The following is a 23,043-nucleotide window of genomic DNA, read 5'->3' on the forward strand; positions in this document are numbered from 1 at the left end:
AAGTGTTCATACCCATTGGATGGTACAAAATACCCATTGGATGGTTTCAGCTCTCTTGGCCATAGGGGCCAGAGAAGCAGGGGTCTGCCACAGATTTAGTTGTATCTATTACTGTCTTTATCAGTGGCTGGGCTACCCACGATGGGCCCAAGGGTGTGAGGATGTCCACAACTGGGTCTGACTCCACCACCTCCTCTGCCTATATGACCAGACTTTGGGCAGCCCGGTGCAGGAGCTGCTGGAGAACCTGGTTATCCTCCAGAGGTGGAACCACCAACGCCCCCGCAACCATTTTACCTGGTGAGGATGATGAGAAGAGAACTGGCAGTGGACCTTGCTCACTGCCTTCAGTACCCCTTGGGTCTCTCGGCACGTGGTATTCGATGGGATGCGGTGCTGAGACCACTGAAGGTGGGAGCCTCCGTGCCACGGTCTATGTGGGAGCCGCTAGATCCGGCAGTGCTGACCTCGTCAATGCCGGTGGAGTCAGAGCTGCAGCCGTCGGCGGTGCCGTTGATGGAAAGGTCGGTGCTGGAGCAGTTGTTTATAACAGTCGGGCTGGCACTTCGGTAGGCAGTGGAACAAAGGATGCCGAAGACAGAGATGCCAACCGAGACCTTGGACCTGACCCTGGCTCTGGTGGTACGCCCAAGGTGTCCAAAAGGGCCATTGGGATGATGGCTGCCTCTGCTGTGGCCACGATGGCTGATGACTCCAGCGCGATCTGGACCTCCTGCTCCTGGACCTGCTGGAGTGATAGGAGTCCACCTCTGACTCCGAGGTCTCTGAGTAGGAGGACCACAGAGGAGCTGTGCCCTGGACTGCTGGCGAGCAGTGCCGAGAGGCCGGGGATCTGTGTGGCTCCCCTATGTGTACTGGCCATGACAGGCAGAGGTGCGCGGGGATGGAGATCGGCATACCATCAGCGCTTGTTTGCCCCTGGATTGGAAGTGGGACCACGCAGTCACTGGTGACTTGTCCCTCCTCTGTGAGAGGTTGGCATCAGGTCCTTGGCCGCCTCAAATGCCTCCGGTGTCGATGGGAGCTGGAGGTGGTTGCCTTGGTGGTCTGGGGACCGTGGGGGGTTTGGACTCAACTGGACCCCAGCCGGGGCAGGAATCGATGAGACCCTGGAGGGCTGTAGGGACAAGGCAGTCTGTCCTGAGGCACTCGTGGACGCCACCAACCCTTTAGGCTTCAGCGGGGGGCACTGACCCCTCTCCGGCCTCTTCTTCTTTAACGGCACTGGGGATTGAGAATGATGCCGCACCGAGGATGGCTTCTTATGGCCCGAGCCATGATGGTGCCGAGGGTCCTTAGGGTCCTTAATCGGCACCAGTTCACACACCGCCAGCGCCAGAGCATTGTGCACCGACGAACAGGTACTCGGCGCAGGTTCGGCAAATCTGGAATCAGAGTGTGGTCATAGCACTGCCTCCATTAGCAGGATTTTAAATCTCTGCTCCTGGTCTTTAAGGGTTCTGGGTCGGAAACCCTTACAGATCCTGCACCTTTCTTTCTGGTGACTCTCTCTGAGGCACCGCAGACAGGAAGAGTGAGGGTCACTCTTGGGCATCAATTTGCCAGAGTCCTCACAAAGCTTAAACCCTGGAGACCCTACATACCCCAGAGGTGGATAAACGTTGTGAGGGAAACCCCCCAAACAAAACTAAACTATTACAACTGTATCTAACTAAAGAACTATTTATATTGTATGTACAAGAAACTACAGAAGTCACTGCCAAAGCACTTGCCACAAGAGCGAGCGAAGTTCCAGCTAGCCGTCACTGGCGGTAAGAAGGAACTACAGGGGTAGGGGGTCGGCATGGGACTATATTGGGCACCATGAAGATGTGACTCCAGGGGGTGCCCAGGCTGACCCTAGGGACGCTGCTAAGAGAAAATCTTCCAGCTGGCGTGCACACACCTGGTTGGAATGGACATGAACAAGTACTCAGAGAAGAACTTTAATTTCCCAGATATAGATCGGAGGACAAGTGCTACTAATAATAGGAGGGCCCAGATTTTCTTGGCTGTCACAAATGACAGATTTATTCATCAAATAGTTGCCTAACCAACAAGAGGTGATGCCATTTTAGATTTGGGATTAGTGAGTAATGAGGACTGTATAGAAGAACTGGTTGTTGGGGACAATCTTGGCTTGAATGATCATGAGTTAATTCATAGTTTATACTAAATGGGAGGATAAACAAAAATAGATCTGCAACTAGCGTCCTTGATTTCAAAAGGAGAAACTTTCAAAAAGTAATGGAATTAGTTAGGGAAGGGGACTAGACTGAAGAACTCGAGGATCTGAATGTGGAGGAGGCTTGGAGTTACTTTATGTCAAAGTTGAAGAACCCATCCTAAGCAAGGGGGAAAAAAATTGTAGGGAGAGCTGAAGATCAAGTTGGATGAGGAAGCATCTCAAACAGGTGATTAAGAGAAAGCAGAAAGCCAACAAGGAATGGAAGATAGGAGGAATCAGCGAGGAAGGCTACCTCTTGTAGGTCAGAAAATGTAGGTATAAAGTGAGAACTACCAAAAGCCAAGCAGAGTTGGACTCTGCAAAGGAAATTAAAACCAATAGTAAAAAGTTCTGTAGCCATATAAAGAAGAAGAAAATAAAGGAAGAAGTGGGACCACTAAGCACTAAGGATGGGGTGGAGATCAAAGATAATCTAGGCATGGCCCAACACGTAAACAAATACTTTGCCTCAATCTTTAAATCCAAAGAAGAGCTTAGGGGTCATGGCAGGGTGGCTAATGGGTATGAGGATAGGGAGATAAAAATTACCACATCCAAAGTGGAAGCCAAACTCAGCCAAACTGGGGGCCCGGATAACCTCCACCCAAGAATATTAAAGGAACGGGCACATGAAATTGCAAGCCCAATAACAAGGATTTTTAATGAATCTGTAAACTTGGGGGTCGCACCCTATGACTGGAGAATTGCTAATATAGTTCCTATTTTTAAAAAGGGGGGGGGGAAGTGATCCAGGAAACTACTGGCTTCTTAGTTTGATCTCAATTGTATGCAAGGTCTTGGAACAAATTTTGAACAGAAAGTAGCTAAGGACATAGAGGTGAACAACAATTGGGATAAAATACAACATGGTTTTACAAAAGGTAGATCATACCAGACCAACATGATCTCTTTCTTTGAGAAGCTAACTGATTTTTTTAGACAAAGGAAATGCAGTAGATTTAGCATTTGATACAGTTCCACATGGGAAATTATTAGTCAAATTGGAGAAGAAGGAGATTAATATGAGAATTGAAAGGTTGATAAGGAACTGGTTAAAAGGGAGACAACGGGTTGTACTGAAAGGTGAACTGTTAGGCTGGAGGGTGGTTACTAGTGAAGTTCCTCAGGGATCAGTCTTGGGACCAATTTTATTTAACATTTTTGTTACTGATCTTGGCACAAAAAGCAGGAATGTGCTAATACAATTTATGGATGGCACAAAGTTGGGAGGGATTGCCAATATGGAGGAGGACTGGAATATCACACAAGAAGAGTGAGATTACCTTGTAAACTGGAGTAATAGAAATGGGATGAAATTTATTAGTGCAAAGTGCAAGGTCATGCATTTAGGGACTAACAACAATAATTTTTGCTATAAGCTGGGGATGTATTAGTTGGAACTGACGGAGGGAGAGAAAGACCTGGGTGTATTGGTTGATCACAGGATGACTATGAGCCACCAATGTGATGTGGCTGTGAAAAAGGCTACTACAGTCCTAGGATGCGTCAGGTGAAGTATTTCCAGTAGAGACCTCATCTGGAGTATTGTGTGCAGTTCTGGTCTCCCGTGCTTAAGAAAGATGAATTCAAACTGAAACAGGTGTAGAGAAAGGCTACTAGGATGATCAAATGAATGGAAAACCTATTTTATAAAAGGAGACTCAAACAGTTTTGCTTGTTTAGCCTAGCCCAAAGAAGGCTGGGGGGAGATATGATTGCTCTCTATAAATATAACAGAGGGATAAATACCAGGCAGGGAGAGAAGTTATTTAAGTACAAATGTTGACACAAAAACAAATGGAGATAAACTATCCAACTAGGGACCGAGTGGCTAGGCAGCAGTTCTGCAGAAAAGGACCTAGGGGTGACAGTGGACAAGATGCTGAATATGGGTCAAGAGTGTGCCCTTGTTGCCAAGAAGGCTAACATTTTGGGCTGTATAAATAGGGGCATTGCCAGCAGATCGAGGAACATGATCATTCACCTCTATTCGACATGGCAAGGCCTCATCTGGAGTACTGTGTCCAGCTTTGGGCCCCACACTACAAGAAGGATGTGGAAAAATTGGAAAGAGTCCAACAGAGGGAAACAAAAATGATTAGGGGTCTGGAGCACATGACTTATGAGGAGAGGCTGAGGGAACTGGGATTGTTTAGTCTGCAAAAGAGAAGAATGAGGGGGGATTTGATAGATGCTTTCAACTACTTGAAAGGGGGTTCCAAAGAGGATGGATTTAGATGTTCTCAGTGATACCAGATGAGAGAACAAGGAGTAATGGTCTCAAGTTGCAGTCGGGGAGGTTTAGGTTGGATATTAGGAAAAACTATTTCACTAGGAGGGTGGTGAAGCACTGGAATGGGTTACCTAGGGAGGTGGTGGAATCTCCTTCCTTAGAGGTTTTTAAGGTCAGGCTTGACAAAGCCCTGGCTGGGATGATTTAGTTGGGGATTGGTCCTGATTTGAGCAGGAGGTTGGACTAGATGACCTCCTGAGGTTCCTTCCAATCCTGATATTCTATGATTCTATGAAGTTTAGTCTCAAAATTAGGTGAAGGTTTCTAACCATCATTGAATGAATTCTGGCACAGCCTTCCCAGGGGAACAGAGGGAGCAAAAAACTTAACTGGCTTCAACACTGAGTTTCATAAGTTTATGGAGGGGATGGTATGATAGGACTGTCTACAGTGGCATGTGGCCGATCTACGACTGCTAGCAGCAACTATCTCCAATGGCCGGTGAAATGCGACACTAGATGGGAAGAACTCTGAGTTACTGCAAAGAATTGTTCCCCAGGTGTCTGGCTGGTGGATCTTGGCCATATGCTCAGGGTCTAACTGGTCACCATATTTGCGAATTTTCCCTTGGGTCAGATTGGCAGGGATCCTGCCAATTTTTTGCCTTACTCGGCAGCATGGGACACAGACCGCTAGCATAAATGGTGGATTCTGTGTAACTTGAAGTATTTAAAGCACGATTTGAGGACTTCAATAGCTCAGCCAGAGTTTTGGGGTCTATTACAGAGGTTCTGTGGCCTTCAATGTGCAGGAGGTCAGACTAGATGATCATGAGGGGCCCTTCTGACCTGAAAGTCTATGAGTCATTAGATCATCCATTCTGAGCTCCTGGCTAACAATAACCATAGAATTTCCCAGTTACCTGGCATTGAGCTCAATAACTTATGTTTGGCTAAGATGTACCTTCCAGAAAGGGAGCCAGTCCTGATTTGAACATATCAAGAGATGAGAATCCACCACTTCCCTTGGTAGTTTGTGCCAAAGGATAATCACCTCTCTGGGGAAAAAAAAAAAAACCTGTGCCTTATTTCTCATGTAATTGTGTCTGACTTTAGCTTCCAGCCATTGGTTCTAACTGAGCTTTTCTCTGTTTGATTAAAATGCCCTTTTCTAATGAGCATTTTCTCCCCATGAAGGTACTGATAGGCAGTAATTAAGTCACCTCTCAGTCTTCTCCTTGATAAACTGAACAGATCAAGCTCTTTAAGTCTTTCACTGTAAGATATTTTCTCCAGCCCTCAGACTGGTTTTGTGGCTCTTTTCTGCACCCTCTCCAATCTTTCAACATCTGTTTTAAAACATACTCCCCAGCACTGCACACGGTATTCCAGTATCAGTATCACCTGTGCTCTCTGCAGAGGTGAAACCCCCTCCCTGTTCCTGTTCTCCCCCTCACCCCTGTTTATACAGCTTAGGATGGCATCAACCCTCGCCCCATTGCAGTGTGCTGGGAGCTGATGTTGAGTTACTCCCCCACTGTAGCCACTACCCATGCTGTGATTGGGGCCAGGGTCAGATACCACGAGCTGCCCTGGAGAAGGGCAGGAGGGAAGTTGCATCATATCAGTGCCTGCGATGAGGGAGTGACACTGACCAACAGCACAGATGGGAAAGTGACTCTGCCCCCAGATGTGCCCAAGACACAAATCAAACCACACACAGTTTCCTCTCGCTCATAGAGCAGTAGTGACCGATCCAGACCCATTAAAATGGCTTAGAAGAAATTACCGGCTATTAATCATTAATTGTAACTATTAATTACTGACAATCACTGATTGTTTGTGTTGTGGCAGTGCCAGGGGATCAGGTCCTTATTGTGCTGGGTGCTGTGCAAACACCAAACAATTAGTAACAATTCCAAGCTGCTAGATGGCTTGGAGGGCGCTGGGTGGAACTGCAGGTAGAGTCTGTGCCCCATCCCACCTTCCACAGGAAAGCCATAATTCAGCACTCCCAGCCGCGCTCTCACTGCAGTGGTACCAGGGCCTGGGGTGGGAGATATGGGGGAAGAATGGAAAGTCTTCCTGTGCCAGGTACTTATCCACCCCTGTTACTGCAGTGTCCGAGCTCCTCGCAATCTCTAATGTGTTGATCTTCACACTACCCTGTGACATAACATGAGGAGCCTCGGTGCTTCTGAAAATCCCATTAGGTGCCTAAATACCTTTCAAAATACAATCCAAAGTGACTTACCCCAGGTTTCCCGGAAAGGCTGCGGCTGAGCAGAGAGGAGACCCCCAAGTCTTCAAAGTTGCAGGCTGGTGCCCTAACTGCTGTAATACCCATCGTCTGCAAAAATTAAGGTAGAGCAGTCAGTGCTTCTGCAAAGGTTGTGACACAGACACAGGTCGCTGCTTTCTAATCTGTAAGGATTCCAGTCTCCATTCCAGACTACATCAACCCTGATCGAATTGGCCCTGTCAACACTGGTTCTCCACTTGTGAGATAACTCCCTTCTCTTCATGTCAGTATATAATGCCTGCATCTGTAATTTTCAGTCCATGCATCTGAAGAAGTGGGTTTTTTCCCCACGAAAGTTCATGCCCAAATAAATCTGTTAGTCTTTAAGGTGCCACCGGACTCCTTGTTGTTTTTGTGGATACAGACTAACACTGCTACCCCCTGATACTAGTATCCATTCAGTGAATTTCTAAAATACACCCTTTCCTCGGGGGAGCTCAGTACCACCCAAAAACGCTAGTAGCCTCTCTGCTCCCACTGAAACCCACGGAGGAGACACTCAGCAGGAGACACTCAGCATCTCAGCACTGGGCTGGGAAGGTGCATTGGAATCTGCCCCCCAGAAAAGTCTGGAGAGGCAGCTGAGAACCTGAGGGGCAAGGTCCCTGAGCAAACAATGAGTTGTCAGAGAGAGGGGGGGGGACAGCCAGCCAGGGAGCACAATGGTGCGTGGACAACAGACACACGGTGTGTAAGGGTAGAGGTGAGAGCTGGGTCTCCTTTTTGATCCATCCGTGGCTCTAGCTGCAAACAACAAAAAAAACAACTCTGAAGTCCTTCCTTCGGCACAACTACCAGCATGTGAGGACACCGTCCAAGAGGCTGTCTCAGAGCAAGGGCTGCATAGGAACAAGGACCTGAGGATCTGCCCTGAGACTAGTGACACGCACCTTCAATCCTCAGCATCCAGCAGCATGCTTTCCATGGCAAGGGACTGGGGCTGGTGTCAGTCAGCCTTCCTGTCCGAGTTCCTGGGAAGACCCCTGCCTGTGATTGCTGGGACAGGCGCCTCTTGCTGCCTAGGCTGACTGCTGGCATCACACAAATCCTTAGTGCCTCCTGCTCTGGGTTCCTACAGGATTTATCAGGGAAAGCAGCTGTCCCCTGGCCCTTGCTGCTGGGATCTCTCTTAGGACTGCTGCCTGTGATGTTCTGGGTTCCCTTCAGAGGGGAGTTGATGTTGTGTTACTTGTTAAAACTGTGTGACAGCAAAGCAAGTGCAATTGGCATCCTAATCCCCAGGGAAATCTCCCTTTTTTCCATGTGCTCTATGTGTGTGAAGAGCCCAAGTGAATGGGAAATTAGTTACAATCCCTTTAATGGTCATATTGACCTCCTACATACCACTTTCCAGCCATGGAGGTCAAAGCACATCGCAAAGGATAGCAAGTGACATCATCCCCATTTCACAGCCGAGAAAACTGAGGAACAGAGAAGGGAGGTAATTCCCAAATGTAACCCAGCCTTGGCATGGCCAGGAATATGGCACTTTGACCCAGACTTCCTCGGTCAAAATGCACTGATCTGGACCAAACACTCCAAGACTCTTAGTCTATTACATATGGACATCTTTAAAGGTTGCCTCAGGGACTTATTAAGCTGCCCTTCAATGTAGTACCTAAGCTCCTGCCATGTAAAATGGATGACAATAAGGAAGCTCCTCATAGACGTCATGAAGTTTCCAGTTCTTTTCCCTTGTCAGGGTGAAAAAACTCTGCTTTGGTACAGGGGGTTGAAACTTTTAGATTTTGTTTTCTTTTGGGGAGGTTGGTATGTGTGATTTTTTGGGGACAGATCATCTTTAGCATTAGAATAACAATCTCACAGGGTGCACAGAGACTCCTAGAACATTGAGTGCCAGCCATATCAATCACTAGCTAGGTCCTGAAGTGCTCTGGCCCCCTGAATCAATCTCTAGTTAGGTCTTGAGGTGAAGTGCTCTGTCAAACAGATCATTCTATACCTACGGCCCGAAGTACTCTGTCCACCCAGCTCCATCTCTAGCTAGGTCTTGAGGAGCTCCAGAAACCTGAATCAATTTCTTGTTCGAGCTTCAAGTGCTCTAGTAGTTCGTATCAATCTCTAGCTAAACCCTGAAGTACTATGGCCATTGGAACCAATCTCTAGCTAGGCCCTGACGTGCTCTGGTAAGGTGACCAGATGTCCCAATAAAATCAGGACTGTCACGATATTGAGGCGTTTGTCCCGCTTCCTGACCGATGTTTGGTCAGGATGCAGTTTGTCCTAATATTTCGCACTTCTGGATTTGTTTGTTTTTTGCTCCGCCGGTGGTGGCATTCCTTTTTTTTTGCTCCACCGGCGGGACACCCCCCCATGTGTCCCGATATTTTCTTCCTCTCATCTGGTCACCCTATGCTCTGGCCACCTGGATCCATCTTTAGCTAGGCCCTGGTGTGCTCTGGTCCCACCATCTATCTCTAGCTAGGGCCTGAAGTCCTCCAGCCACAGAGAACAAACTCTACTTAGAGCCTGAAGTGTTCAGAGCACCTGAATCCATCTCTAGCTAGGTTGTGAAGTACTCTAGCCACCTGGATCTGTTTCTAGTTAGGCCCTGAATTGCTCAGGCCACCTCGATCAATCTCTAGCAATGTCCTCAGTTGCCCTGACCACTGGGATCAATATCTAGCTCTGGATTACTTGATGACCTCTTGTTCTGTTCATTCCCTTTGGGGCACCTGGCATTGGCCACTGTCAGAAGACAGGATATTGGGCTAGATGAACCTTTGGTCTGACCCAGTATGTCGGTTCTTATATTCCTATGTTCCTGAAGTGCTCTAGGCACCCGGAATAAATTATAGCTAGCTCCTGATGTGCTCTCGCTGCCCAGATCCATTTCTAGTTAGAGTCTTGTCAGGGTTCCCTCCCCACTCTGAACTCTAGGGTACAGACGTGGGGACCCACATGAAGACCCCTAAGCTTATTTCTAAGAATCAGCTCTGTAAAATCGGGATGGTAAGTACTTGCCTTCATGGTTTGTCTCCAGCAAGCACACAGAACAGACAGACAAAACCTTCCCCCAGTCTGAGATTTGAAAGTATCTTGTCCCCTTATTGGTCCCTTTGGTCAGGTGTCAGCTAGGTTACTTGAGCTTCTTAACCCTTTACAGCTAAAAGAGGAATTAACCCCTTACAGGGTAAAGAGGGATTTTATGATACCCTTAGCTGTATGTTTATGACAGGCCTAAAGTGCTCTGGTCACCCAGATCAATTGTTATCTATGCCCTTTACGTGTTTCCCCACTCACTGTCCTCTCCCTGCTTTGCTCCTTCGCCTCTCCAACCCCACTGCTCCTACATATCCCCCCGGCAGAGTGCATCCCACTCCCAGTGCTGTGTGGAAAAGCAGCCCCTGGCCGCGTGCGCATCTCACCAACAGCCTGGCTTGCAGGCTCCTTCCTTCCCCTACTGCCTCTGTCTGGGCCGGCACCCCAGGAAAACCCAAGACCCTCCAGCCTGGGGCACTGGCCAGGCGGAGCTGAGTCCTGCATTGCCAAAGCCCCGCACAGTGCTGGCACAGGGAAGTTTCTCTGCCCCAAAGCTAAGCTCTGAAGTGTTGAGTGGGGGGGAGGGGGAACTGAGCCACATCTCTGGCCAGGTTTGCTGAAGCCCCTACAGTCAGGTTCCCTGGACCCTGGTGCACATGCATTCATTGATTTAAACATTTGTACTGCATAGTTGTGATTGATTGCCATTGAACTTGCATGAATATGAGTCTTTTTAATAGGTGTCCTGTACTCAGCATAGGGAAATATGGTCACCTTAGCATAAACTGACAGGCACTTTTTGAGCAGATGCCAAATGTTTCATTATAGTTTTTGCTATTTGTTCCCCCTGTAAAGCCAAACACAAGTAGCTGGTATTATCTGTTTTTGTTATCCCAATGCTTTTATGAAGTTCAGCCTTTTTTTGAATAAGGACTACACTAGAGGACTTGGTTATGGCTGTGGCTGTGGCAGGGATGGCCAGAACCAGGGCCATCCAGCCAGCCCCCCCATAATTCCCCAAGATAAATCTCTGATAATTTTCATAAGAATTTACATTGTGCCTCTTCATATAACCTTGTAGTGGGTCTACCCACGTGTGACCTCTTTTCATGAAACTTTTAACTGGTCCACACTAACCCCCCACTTCGAACTAAGATACGCAACTTCAGCTACGTGAATAACGTAGCTGAAGTCGAAGTATCTTAGTTCGAACTTACCGCGGGTCCACAGGCAGGCTCCCCCGTTGACTCCGCGTACTCCTCTCGTGGAGGAGGAGTACCGGCGTCGACAGTGAGCACTTCCAGGATCAATCCCAGAAGATCGATTGCTTACCGCCGGACCCGGAGGTAAGTATAGACAGACTCTTTGTATCGAAGCCTAATATAGAAACCTTGTACTGATGAGCCTTGGTATATGAAAACTTTGTATCAAAGCCTCATGTAGAAACTTTGCATTGCCCTTGGTATAATGTTATAGCCCCTAAGGATAGAATAAGATAGAAGAAAAATGTCTCATTGCTAAGAATAGACTAAGATTTCCCCCCACCCCTTAATCAATTGCCCTGTTGAATGAATGAGGAAGTCGTGAAAGGCAAGCACCTCCAGACAGCTGCAACAGTTGGAGAGGGGATGGAAGCCAGACCCAAGAACAATAAAACTTATCAAGTGGGCTTATGTACTTGTAAAATAATATAATTCTTGTGTTTTTATTTTAAGTACAAAATAAGTATGTATAACAAATTTAAAAGTATGTAATTAGTAATTTGATATGTCGGGTTTCACCTTTTTTTTTATGTGTTCTCTCCCCCTGATGTTAGAACCTGGCTATACCACTGGATTTGATCGCAGCCTTCAACTACCTGAAAGGGGGTTTCAAAGAGGATGGATCTCGGCTGTTCTCAGTGGTGGCAGATGACAGAACAAGAAACAATGGTCTCAAGTTGCAGTGGGGAGGTCTAGGTTGGATATTAGGAAAAACTATTTCACTAGGAGGGTGGTGAAGCGCTGGTATGGGTTACCTAGAGAGGTGGTGGAATCGCCATCCTTAGAGGTTTTTAGGGCCCAGCTTGACAATAAAGACTTCATAATGCAGTAAATAGTCTCAGAAAAAAACAAATATTTTAGTTTAAAACAAAACAATCTGAGGGTTAACTAAAACTCCTCATAAATCTAAATGTAATCTTGTCATTACAGTAACACAGTATTTACGATGCAAACAAAAACAATAATATCAGACATTCAGAGTTCTGAAGTACCAAAAGGTGCACAGGCCATAGGTCCTATGCATTTCAAACTTACACTGCTGATTTGCTGTTTATATCATCAGATTAGCTGAACAAGCAGCAAGGGCCCAGTTTTTTAATAGTCTGGTATCCTTCTCCTTGGGGTAACCTTCTTGCAGAAATAAGAAAAGCAGGACTATAAGCCTCAGCCCTCAGGGCAGAGAACTTTGTCTGCCTTCTAGTATTGCTGTCTCCCTCCAGGTCTGGCTGAACTAACTGAAGGGTTTAGCACTTTTTTTAACCCTTAGAGATGCCCTACAAAGCATGCCCCGAGGTTCGTGAACATTTTTTCCCCTGCTAGTCCCAGATTAGCTGGGGTCAGTCAATACCTGCACCACTCTTCTGGCAAAAACACCCTGACTACTTGTGTTGAAAGGAGCAATGATGGAATTAGTTACCTTAGCAGTAGGCTGTTATCCTGTCAAGGCTGCTTCCCCACTCTGAACTTTAGGGTACAAATGTGGGGGCCTGCATGAAAACTGCTAAGCTTAACTACCAGCTTAGATCTGGTCCGCTGCCACCATTCCCAAGTGGATTCCCTTCCCTGGGAAGCCTTGAGAAACTCTTCACCAATTCCCTGGTGAATACAGATCCAAACCCCTTGGATCTTAAAACAAGGAGAAATTAACCATTCCCCTCCTTCCTCCCACCAAGTCCTGGTGGATGAAGATCCAAACCCCTGGGATCTTAAAACAAGGAGAAATCAATCAGGTTCTTAAAAAGAAGGCTTTTAATTAAAGAAAAAAGGTAAAAATCATCTCTGTAAAATCAGTATGGAAAATAACTTTACAGGGTAATCAAACTTAAAGAGCTCAGAGGACCCCCCTCTAGCCTCAGGTTCAAAGTACAGCAAACAGAGATAAACACTCTAGTAAAAGGTACATTTACAAGTTGAGAAAACAAAGTAAAAACTAACACGCCTTGCCTGGCTGTTTACTTACAAGTTTGATATATGAGAGACTTGTTTAGAAAGATGTGGAGAACCTGGATTGATGTCTGGTCCCTCTCAGTCCCAAGAGCGAACTCACTCCCAAACAAAGAACACAAACAAAAGCCTTCCCCCCCCCCCAAGATTTCAAAGTACCTTGTCCCCTTATTGGTCCTTTGGGTCAGGTGTCAGCCAGGTTACCTGAGCTTCTTAACCCTTTACAGGTAAAAGGATTTTGGAATCTCTGGCAAGGAGGGATTTTATAGTACTGTACACAGTAGAGCTGCTACCTTTCCCTTTATAGTTATGACACGCCTCCCAATCAGAGATAGTGTTGGACATCCAGTTCCACACTGGCTGTGATTTCTTCCTGGAGCTCTAGGAGAAAACAGAGTTAAAAAGACACATGTACCTTTAGACATACTACTGATTATATAAAAACTAACAATATGTTCCATTCCAAGAACAACTTTTAACCAGTTGACTCTGGGAAACTTTCCCGGGAGAGTGCATCAGCCACTTTGTTAGAAGCTCCTGAAATGTGTTGTATTTCAAAATCAAAATCTTGGAGAGCTAAACTCCACCGAAGAAGATTTTTGTTATTCACCTTGGCAGTATGAAGCCACTCTAGTGCAGCATGGTCTGTTTTTAGTTGGAAACGTCATCCCCAAACATATGGGCGTAGCTTTTCCAGTGCGTACACAATGGCGTAGCATTCCTTTTCGCTGATTGACCAGTGGCTTTCCCTCTCAGACAGTTTCTTCCTGAGAAAGACGACAGGATGGAATTCTTGATCCGGTCCTTCCTGCATTAAAACTGCTCCCACGCCTCGCTCGGACGAATCTGTGGTTACTAGGAACGGTTTGTCAAAGTCTGCGGCCCTTAGCACAGGGTCAGACATGAGTGTTGCCTTAAGCTGCTTAAAGGCCTTTTGACACTCATCAGTCCACCGAACTGCATTTGGCTGTTTCTTTCTGGTTAGGTCTGTCAGCGGGGCGGCGATTTGGCTGTAGTGTGGTACAAATCGCCTATAATATCCAGCCAAGCCTAAGAAGGATTGGACCTGTTTCTTAGACTTTGGAACCAGCCACTTTTGGATAGCATCCACTTTGGCCTGTAGGGGATTTACAGTTCCTTGACCCACCTGGTGCCCCAGGTAAGTCACTCTATTTTGGACTATTTGACACTTTTTAGCCTTAACAGTTAGTCCTGCCTGCCGGATGCACTCGAAGGCTTTTTTCCAGATGCTCCAGATGTTCTGTCCATGAATCAGAAAACAATGGCCACTTCATCGAGGTAGGCAACTGCATATTCTCCCAATCCCGCTAGGAGACCATCTACAAGTCTTTGGAAGGTGGCGGATGCATTTTGCAACCCAAAAGGGAGTACATTGAATTCATACACCCCTGCCTGGGTGACGAAGGCTGACCTTTCCTTAGCGGGTTCATCCAGTGGTACTTGCCAGTACCCCTTGGTTACGTCCAAAGTAGAGATGAATTGGGCATGTCCCAATTTCTCCAATAGCTCATCTGTGCGTGGCATTGGATAGTTGTCAGGAGGAGTTACAGCATTTAGCTTACGGTAGTCCACGCAAAAGTGTATTTCCGCATTTGGTTTGGGAACTAGAACCACTGGAGATGCCCATGCACTCTTAGAGGGGCGGATTATACCCATCTGTAGCATGTCCTGGATCTCCCTTTGTATAGCAGTTTGGACATGAGGTGACTCCCGGTAGGGTGGTGTTCTAATTGGGTGAGCATTACTTGTGTCAATGGAGTGGTATGCCCGTTCGGTCCGCCCTGGAGTGGCTGTGAAAATTGGTGCAAAGCTTGTGCACAGCTCTTTGATCTGCTGTCGCTGCAGACGTCCAAGGGTCGTGAAGAGGTTCACCTCTTCCACGCCACCATTCTTTTTTCCTTTGTAGTAGAAAAGTTCAGGCCACTCCGTGTCATCTCTTTCCTGCGCTGTAAACTGGCAAACGTTTAATTCTCTGGAATAAAAGGGCTTAAGAGAATTAACATGGTATACCTTAGGCTTTATGTTGGAGGTGGGGGATGCTATGAGATAGTTAACAGCTCCTAGGCATTCCTGGACCGTGAATGGTCTTCCCACGACGCTTCCATTTTATGGGACTGGAGCGCCTTTAAGACCATGACTTGGTCTCCTACTTTGAAGGACCGTTCTCTGGAATATTTATCATACCAGGCCATTTGCTCTTCCTGAGCATCCTTTAGGTTTTCTTTAGCAAGGGCTAAAGAGTGTCGGAGGGTGCTTTGTAGGTTGCTTACCAAGTCTAGAATGTTAGTTCCTGGAGAAGGCGTAATCCCCTCCCATTGCTGCTTCACCAACTTTAATGGCCCCTTAATCTCGCGGCCATACACAAGTTCAAATGGTGAAAACCCTAAACTGGGATGTGGTACAGCCCTGTAGGCAAAAAGCAACTCCTGCAACATTAGGTCCCAATCATTGGAGTGTTCATTTACTAATTTAGGTATCATGGGCCCAAAGTTCCATTAAACCTCTTCACCAGACCATTGGTTTGATGGTGATAAGGAGTGGCAACCAAGTGATTCTCCCCATGAGCTTCCCACAGGTTTTTCATGGTCCCTGCCAGGAAATTAGTTCCCGAATCTGTAAGGATGTCGGAGGGCCAACCTACCCTGGCAAAAAAGTCTGCTAATGCCTGGCACACACTTTTAGCCCTGGTGTTGCTTAAGGGTACTGCTTCCGGGCATCGGGTAGCAAAATCCATGAAAGTCAGTACGTACTGCTTTCCTCGGGGTGTCTTCATTGGGAATGGACCCAGAATATCCACAGCTATGCACTGAAATGGTGCCTCAATTATGCGTAGTAGCTGCAGAGGGGCTTTAACCTGGTCTTGGGGCTTTCCCACTCGTTGGCATACCTCACAAGACCAGACATAATTAGCAACGTCCTTGCCCATTCCCTCCCAGTGGAAGGACTTCCCCAACCGGTCTTTGGTTCTGTTCACCCCAGAATGGCCACTGGGATGATCATGGGCTAAGCTCAAGAGCTTTACCCGATAATTAGTGGGAACTACCAACTGTCTTTGAGGATGCCAATCTTCCTGGTGTCCACCAGAAAGAGTTTCCTTGTATAAAAGTCCTTGTTCTACAATAAACCGGGATCGGTTAGAAGAGCTGAGAGTTGGTGGGGTGTTCTGTGCCACCGCCCAAGCTTTCTGAAGGCTGTCATCTGCTTCCTGCTCGGCCTGGAACTGTTCCCTTGAGGCTGGAGACATCAGTTCCTCCTTGGACTGTGGACTGGGCTTGGTGCCTCTGGAAGCGATGCAGGTGCTGGGGCTGTTTCCATTGACTGTGAACCGCTGTCCGCTGGTCCACTATGTGGTATTTCAGGCTCTGGCTGAGCCTCTTGGGTAGGGTTATCTGCTGCTTCCGCCAGTTCAGGGTCGCTGGTGCCCTCTGGCACTGGAGTTGTAGATGGGTTTGCAAGCGCTGGACTCAGAGCTGGCAATGGTTCTGGTGCTGGTTGTGTTGCCAGTTCTGGTTCTGGGACTGGCTTTGGCTGGGTCCCTGGGATTGGATCCACTATGGCTGTTGCAGTCGTTGGCAGGGGATCCGGTTCCACCACCTTTGTCTAGGTCTCTGGTAACACAGACGGGGCCCTGGTGGACGGCTCAGGAACAGGGATGGGGGTTAAAGCTTGCTTAGCCTGGCTGTGGGTGACTATTCCCACCCTCTTGGTTAGCTTCACATGGTTGGCCAAGTCTTCCCCCAGCAGCATGGGGATGGGATAATTGTCATAGACTGCAAAAGTCCACATTCCTAACCAGCCCTTGTACTGGACATGCAACTTGGCTGTAGGCAAGGTTACAGACTGTGACACGAAGGGTTGAATTGTCACTTGAGCATTCGGGTTGATGAGTTTGGGGTCTACTAGGGATTGGTGGATAGTTGACACTTGTGCCCCAGTGTCCCTCCATGCGATAACCTTCTTTCCACCCACTCTCAAGATTTCCCTTCGCTCCGAGGGTACGAGAGAGGCATCTGGGTCTGGGGATCTTTGGTGTGATTGTGGAGTAATGAACTGTAATCGGTTGGGGTTCTTGGGGCAGTGAGCCTTTATATGTCCCAGTTCATTATATTTAAAACATCGCCCTACTAAGGTATCACCGGGGCGATGTTGGTTGGTGGAGACTGGTGTGGTGGGGTGAGAAGGCGTCTGGGGTTTCCCTTGGGATGTGGGTGGGGCCTTGGGTTGTCCCCAGTGGTAAGGTTTGGTTTTGGGTTGCCCCTTCTGATATTCGCTCCAACTGCTACTAGTTTTTTTCTTTTCTGCCACCTCCACCCATTTGGCTCCAATCTCCCCCGCCTCAGTTACAGTTTTGGGCTTCCTATCTGGGATGTACCTTTCTATTTCCTCAGGAACACCCTCTAAAGACTGCTCCATTTTTACTAGGGAAACCAGATCTTCCAGAGATTTAACATTTGCTCCTGATACCCAGGCATCACAATTTTTGTCTATGTGGTAGGCATGCCGGTTAAATGACACGTCTGGTTTCCACCTTAGGGCTCTGAACTGCCGACAGGCATGCTCGGGTGTTAGCCCCATTCTGAGTCTGGCCTTGTTTTTAAAAAGTTCATAACTGTTCATGTGTTCCTTAGGCATTTCAGCCGCCACCTCTGCTAAGGGTCCTCAGCTCTACCATGTACTGGTCTGTAGTGATGCTGTATCCAAGGCAGGCCCTTTCAAAATTTTCTAAGAAGGCCTCAGTATCATCGCCTGCCTTGTAGGTGGGGAATTTTTTGGGATGGGAAATGGTACCTGGAGAGGGGTTGTTACGATTGGCTGTTGTATCTGGCCTAGCCTTTGCTACTTCCAGTTCATGCTTCCTTTCTTTTTCTCTCTCCTCCATCTCTTTTTCTTTCAGATCCATAGCTCTTTTGTGGGCCTCCTCTTTGGCTTTCTCCAGCTACATAGCTCTCTTGTGGGCCTCCTCTTTGGCTTTCTCTTCTTTTGTAGTCATTTTCCTGTTTTCTTTTGCTGGGTCACAGCCCTCTGCAGTTGACTGAAACTGGGATGCATTCAGCTCAGGCTGCTGCTGAGTTAACAGAGACTTTCTAACTAGCTACTCCCGAAGGTGTAAAAAGAAAAAAAAAACAATTCAGCTTGTAAATTCCTTTTACCAGTTGTTTGCTCATTAATTGAACCCTTCTCTTAACAAAGACCCTTGTTAAAAAAACTTAACACCTCTGCCTTCAGGCAAGGAGAGATACGATATGCATCTACCTTCAGCTCTGCTTTCCAAGCACCTAGAAGGAAAAAAAAATCTTACTGGCTTTTGGGTTTAAAATGATTCCCTCCGGTATGCCACCATGTCAAGGCTGCTTCCCCACTCTGAACTTTAGGGTACAAATGTGGGGGCCTGCATGAAAACTGCTAAGCTTAACTACCAGCTTAGATCTGGTCCACTGCCACCATTCCCAAGTGGATTCCCTTTCCTGGGAAGCCTTGAGAGACTCTTCACCAATTCCCTGGTGAATATAGATCCAAACCCCTTGGATCTTAAAACAAGGAGAAATCAATCAGGTTCTTAAAAAGAAGGCTTTTAATTAAAGAAAAAAGGTAAAAATCATCTCTGTAAAATCAGTATGGAAAATAACTTTACAGGGTAATCAAACTTAAAGAGCTCAGAGGACTCCCCTCTAGCCTCAGGTTCAAAGTACAGCAAACAGAGATAAACACTCTAGTAAAAGGTACATTTACAAGTTGAGAAAACAAAGTAAAAACTAACACGCCTTGCCTGGCTGTTTACTTACAAGTTTGAAATATGAGAGACTTGTTTAGAAAGATGTGGAGAACCTGGATTGATGTCTGGTCCCTCTCAGTCCCAAGAGCGAACGAACTCCCAAACAAAGAGCACAAACAAAAGCCTTCCCCCCCGCAAGATTTGAAAGTATCTTGTCCCCTTATTGGTCCTTTGGGTCAGGTGTCAGCCAGGTTACCCAAGCTACTTAACCCTTTACAGGTAAAAGGATTTTGGAGTCTCTGGCCAGGAGGGATTTTATAGTACTGTACACAGGAGAGCTGTTACCCTTCCCTTTATAGTTATGATATATCCCCATGGATAAGCTGCTAGAGAGGAATATCACTCACTGAACTAGTTGGTGACATGAAGGAGTAGTCTCATATTACAGAGTATATGAGGCTGGGCAACTAATTGAAAGATGGTGATGGCAGGTGGAGAAGGCTACCACTATTGGCATTGCCCTGGCTGGAGATTCCTGGAATAATTCTCCAGGGCTTTCTCTGGCCAGTGTAAGATCTCTTTGCACTGCATGAAGAGAGAGCACTTGAATAGTCACTGGGCCAGAGAGACTCAATAGCCTGATGCCTCCAGCATTCACCTGGGAATCCCTGGTCCAGTGGGTAGTTAATTATTTAACAATGGGGAAGTGTTTATACAGGGAACTAACATGACATTTGCAAACCCTGCCGCCCCGCCAGCCAATTTATTTTTGGATACAATGAAAATGAGGGACTCTGAGCTCAGCTGCTCACTTTGAGGGGAAGAGTAGAACTGACATTTTTTAGAGTCCTACGGCCAGATTTTTACAGCGATTTAGGAACATAAATGGATTTTTCAAAAACATCAGTTGAGCTTTAGGCACCTCGATGCTTTTGAACATCCCACTAGGTGCCTAAATACCTTAAAAATCTGGCCCTTCAGTGACTTATGCAAGATGGCACGGGGGTCTATAGCAGAGCACAGATACAAGCCCTGTTATCTAGCCACTTCATTACCCATAGTCTACTTAGATTGCAAGCTTTTTGGTGCAGAGATTTTTATCCCCCTATGTTTGTACAATCCTGGGACAAAGGGGCTCCATTCTCAGTTGACTCTTGGGAATAATCAGAACTAGAATGTGCTAATTTTATTTTTAAATTCTAATTTTATGCAACAAGCCCATCTGTACAAAAATGTAAAGAATAGGTAGGCTTGATAGAATTTTATTTGAATTGTTTTTATAATTTTAATAGGTAACATTCATGTTTATTTTTATTTTTAGCTATTTAAATTTTCATGGTGGGGGAAAGTATTCAGGGTTAAGACTATGGGGGTCAGACAATAGTTATTTAATCATAGTTGATGGTCAGATTCAACAATTGTAATGCTTTATAACCATTAAAACACAAATGGTCAATATCACATGTCAAAATATATAAAGTAAATAGCTTTACATCAAACTGTAATAAATTCTCAAGAAGCATTTTTCTTTCTTTGCCTATCTAAATTTCAATTTTTATGGATGGAAATATCTTTGTTGGATTGTTTGTGTGCAGTGAAATCAGCATTTACTGACCTTTACTGATAAAAATCAATGCTTCCTAGCCTAAGAATAATTAAGTACAATTTCAGTACAACATATCAGAGGTCACTCCTCTGCCCGGAGGTCTCAGTGAAAGTTTTCAAGCGCTCACACCCATCACAACAACAACAAAAACATTTTAATAACTGGCACTCCTAATCTTTACCACAAACCAAGTATCAGTCCTAGAGTGGAGTGTGTGTGGCCAATCTACCTAACGTTCTGATCTGGCTCCCATCACATTCTATCTGATGAGCTCACAGTTAAAAATGTGCATGTTATTTTCAGGCTGAAATTATCTAGCTTCAACTTTAAACCTCATCTATTTCAATGGGTGTTAGGTGCTTTTAAAAACCCTACTAGGTGCCTAAATTCCTTTAAAAATTTGTCCCTAAGTGTAATTATTATCATTACCATTGATACTTGTGGTGCCCAGTTTATTTATAGAAGAAATGTACCATTTATTATTGTTATTATAGATGGCTGATTACATGTAGACTGTCTGTTTCTTAACTTTTAAACTTAAACTTCTAATGGCCTCCTCTTATTTTTAAGCAGTAGCATGCTACTCTAGCCATAGGCACCCTGCTGCATCTTTATGCACCTAAATCCTTTAAAAAATCTGGCTCAGAGAGACTAAATTCACAATCACAAGGGCTTTGAGGAAAGCAAAGAACCAAATGCAGGGTAGCACCTCAGCCACTGGACTCTTCCTCTGTAGCTGTCAGTAACCTCAGTGTGCCATCACTCTCCCTAGTGGAATTCCAGTTGCCAGTGTCAGGCTACCCAGAATGTGCTGCTCTCACTCATTCAAGCATGTCAATTTACCCCTATTTCAGTTGAACCTAATGGAATGGGATCAGATCATCTTAGCTCTCACAAAAAGCTCTCCGTTTATTGGCAGTCTTTCTCCTCAGGGCTTTGTGTACTTCTTTGTTTCTCAGACTGTAGATGAGGGGGTTGACCAGAGGAGTCAGGACTGTGTAGAAGACAGAGAACACTTTGTTCAGGTCTCGCAGTGTATTGGTGTCTGGGAGCATGTAGACAATCATGATGGTTCCATAGAAAATGGTCACCACAATGAGGTGAGAGGAGCAGGTGGAAAATGCCTTTTGCCTCCCCTTGGTGGATGGGATTTTCAGGATGGTGGTGATGATGCAAACGTAGGATGACAGGGTTAACAGAAATGGTGTCACTGTGAATATAAAGGCCATGATGAAAGTCAGAAGTTCAATGAGGGTGGTGTCACTGCAGGAGAGTTTTACAATTGGGGAGAAGTCACAAAAGAAATGGGGAATTTCATTGGAGTGGCAAAAAGTTAATTGTGATGCCAAAAATATCACTAAGCAATTGGCCAAGAAAGCACTTATCCAAGAACTAGCCATTAGCTGAAGGCAAAATTTGCTGTTCATAAGGGCTGCATAATGCAGGGGGTTACAAATTGCTAAATACCGATCATAAGACATTATGGCAAGGAGATAGCTTTCTGTAGCTGCCAGAGAACCAAAGAAATAAAATTGTGTGATGCAACCACTAACAGAAATGGTTCTGTCTCCAGTCAGGAGACTGGCCAGCACCCTGGGCAGGATAGTGGAGGTGTAGCAGGTCTCCAAGCAGGACAAGTTCCCCAGGAAGAAGTACATGGGTGTGTGAAGGTGCTGATCAGCCACAACTAACACAACAATGAGGATGTTCCCCCCCATGGTCGCAATGTAGATCACTAGAAACAGCAGTAAGAGAAGAAAGTGCAGTTCCTGGAGGTTCCCAAATCCCAGGAGGATGAATTCTGTGATGGATGTTTGATTTCCCAAATCTGCATTTGCCATGGGTTGTATCTAGAGAAAATCCAACAAAACCTGGAGGAGAACATGGACAATATATATATTTAAAGTTTAATGGAGCCAGTTAGAGACTGGAATTCCCATTCTATGGGAAATTCTGAAATTTCAAAACAATTTTTTTTCCAAATTGGTATTAAATATTAAATTTCCCATGGAACAAAGATTCTGAAAATTTTGGATTTGGAAACATAAAAATGTTATATTTTGATAATATTGATTCATTTTATTTTGATAATGTCCAAACATTTCACTGAGATAAGGTAACACTGTTGCCTTTTGATAATGTGGTATTATTTTGTTTAGACTCTCCTATTATATTAAAATATTAAATATAATATTGTATGAATAATATTAAATATAATATATAAATACAATAGAATATTAACATGACTATTTTAATATAACATAAAACTCAAAACAAAATGAATTGAAATGATAAAGCAGTCATGGTCAAACCGCAGCTCGTGAGTCACATGCGACTCTTGTACAGGTAAAGTGCAGCTCACAGATTTTCCCCCCGACCCATTCTCCGCCTACCAGACAAAGGGAAGGGAGAGCTTCTGCCCTGTGGGGGTTTACCCACAGGAGGCACTGAGGCTCAGGGCACACCTGCTGGGCTCAGGGCTTCAGAAGGAGTGGGGCCTAAGCCCCGGCAGGTGCACCCCACGGGGCACAAGCCCAGAGCCCTGACAGGCATGGTTCTCGAACTTCTGAAGATTATTATATATGACTCAAAGGGTCAGAAAGTTTGGCCACTCCTGTGATAAAATAAAAATGAAATGCTTTGACTTTTCTTCCTTAGAAAATGTTGACAAAATTGACTCCTTCTTGTAAAACCTTTTGATTTTTCCATTGA

At 45.8% G+C, this 23,043-nt stretch overlaps 1 protein-coding gene across 1 annotated transcript; it reads right to left on the reverse strand.

The window, feature by feature from the left end:
* Nucleotides 1-347: 347 nt before the first annotated feature.
* LOC128846020 (olfactory receptor 11A1-like) lies at nt 348-22,175 on the reverse strand. Its single transcript, XM_054045108.1, has 4 exons — nt 21,249-22,175; nt 16,262-16,293; nt 1,188-1,406; nt 348-636 (listed from the first exon to the last, which is right to left on the reverse strand). The coding sequence occupies exons 1-4, from the start codon at nt 22,170-22,172 to the stop codon at nt 348-350; spliced, it is 1,464 nt and encodes a 487-aa protein (XP_053901083.1). The 5' UTR covers nt 22,173-22,175.
* Nucleotides 22,176-23,043: the final 868 nt, after the last annotated feature.

Source organism: Malaclemys terrapin, chromosome 12 (assembly GCF_027887155.1).
Source record: "Malaclemys terrapin pileata isolate rMalTer1 chromosome 12, rMalTer1.hap1, whole genome shotgun sequence".
NCBI lineage: Eukaryota > Metazoa > Chordata > Testudines > Emydidae > Malaclemys > Malaclemys terrapin.

What these genes read in the sequence shown, in the direction of transcription:
- LOC128846020 (XM_054045108.1), bottom strand. Translation starts at nt 22,172, where the DNA reads ATGGCAAATGCAGATTTGGGAAATCAAACATCCATCACAGAATTCATC. An exon ending in AAGCCCTGAGGAGAAAGACT is followed by an intron (nt 16,294 to 21,248) that starts GCCAATAAACGG and finishes CATCGCTTCCAG; the next exon opens with AGGCACCAAGCCCAGTCCAC. An exon ending in CAGTCCACAGTCCAAGGAGG is followed by an intron (nt 1,407 to 16,261) that starts AACTGATGTCTC and finishes CTCTGATTCCAG; the next exon opens with ATTTGCCGAACCTGCGCCGA.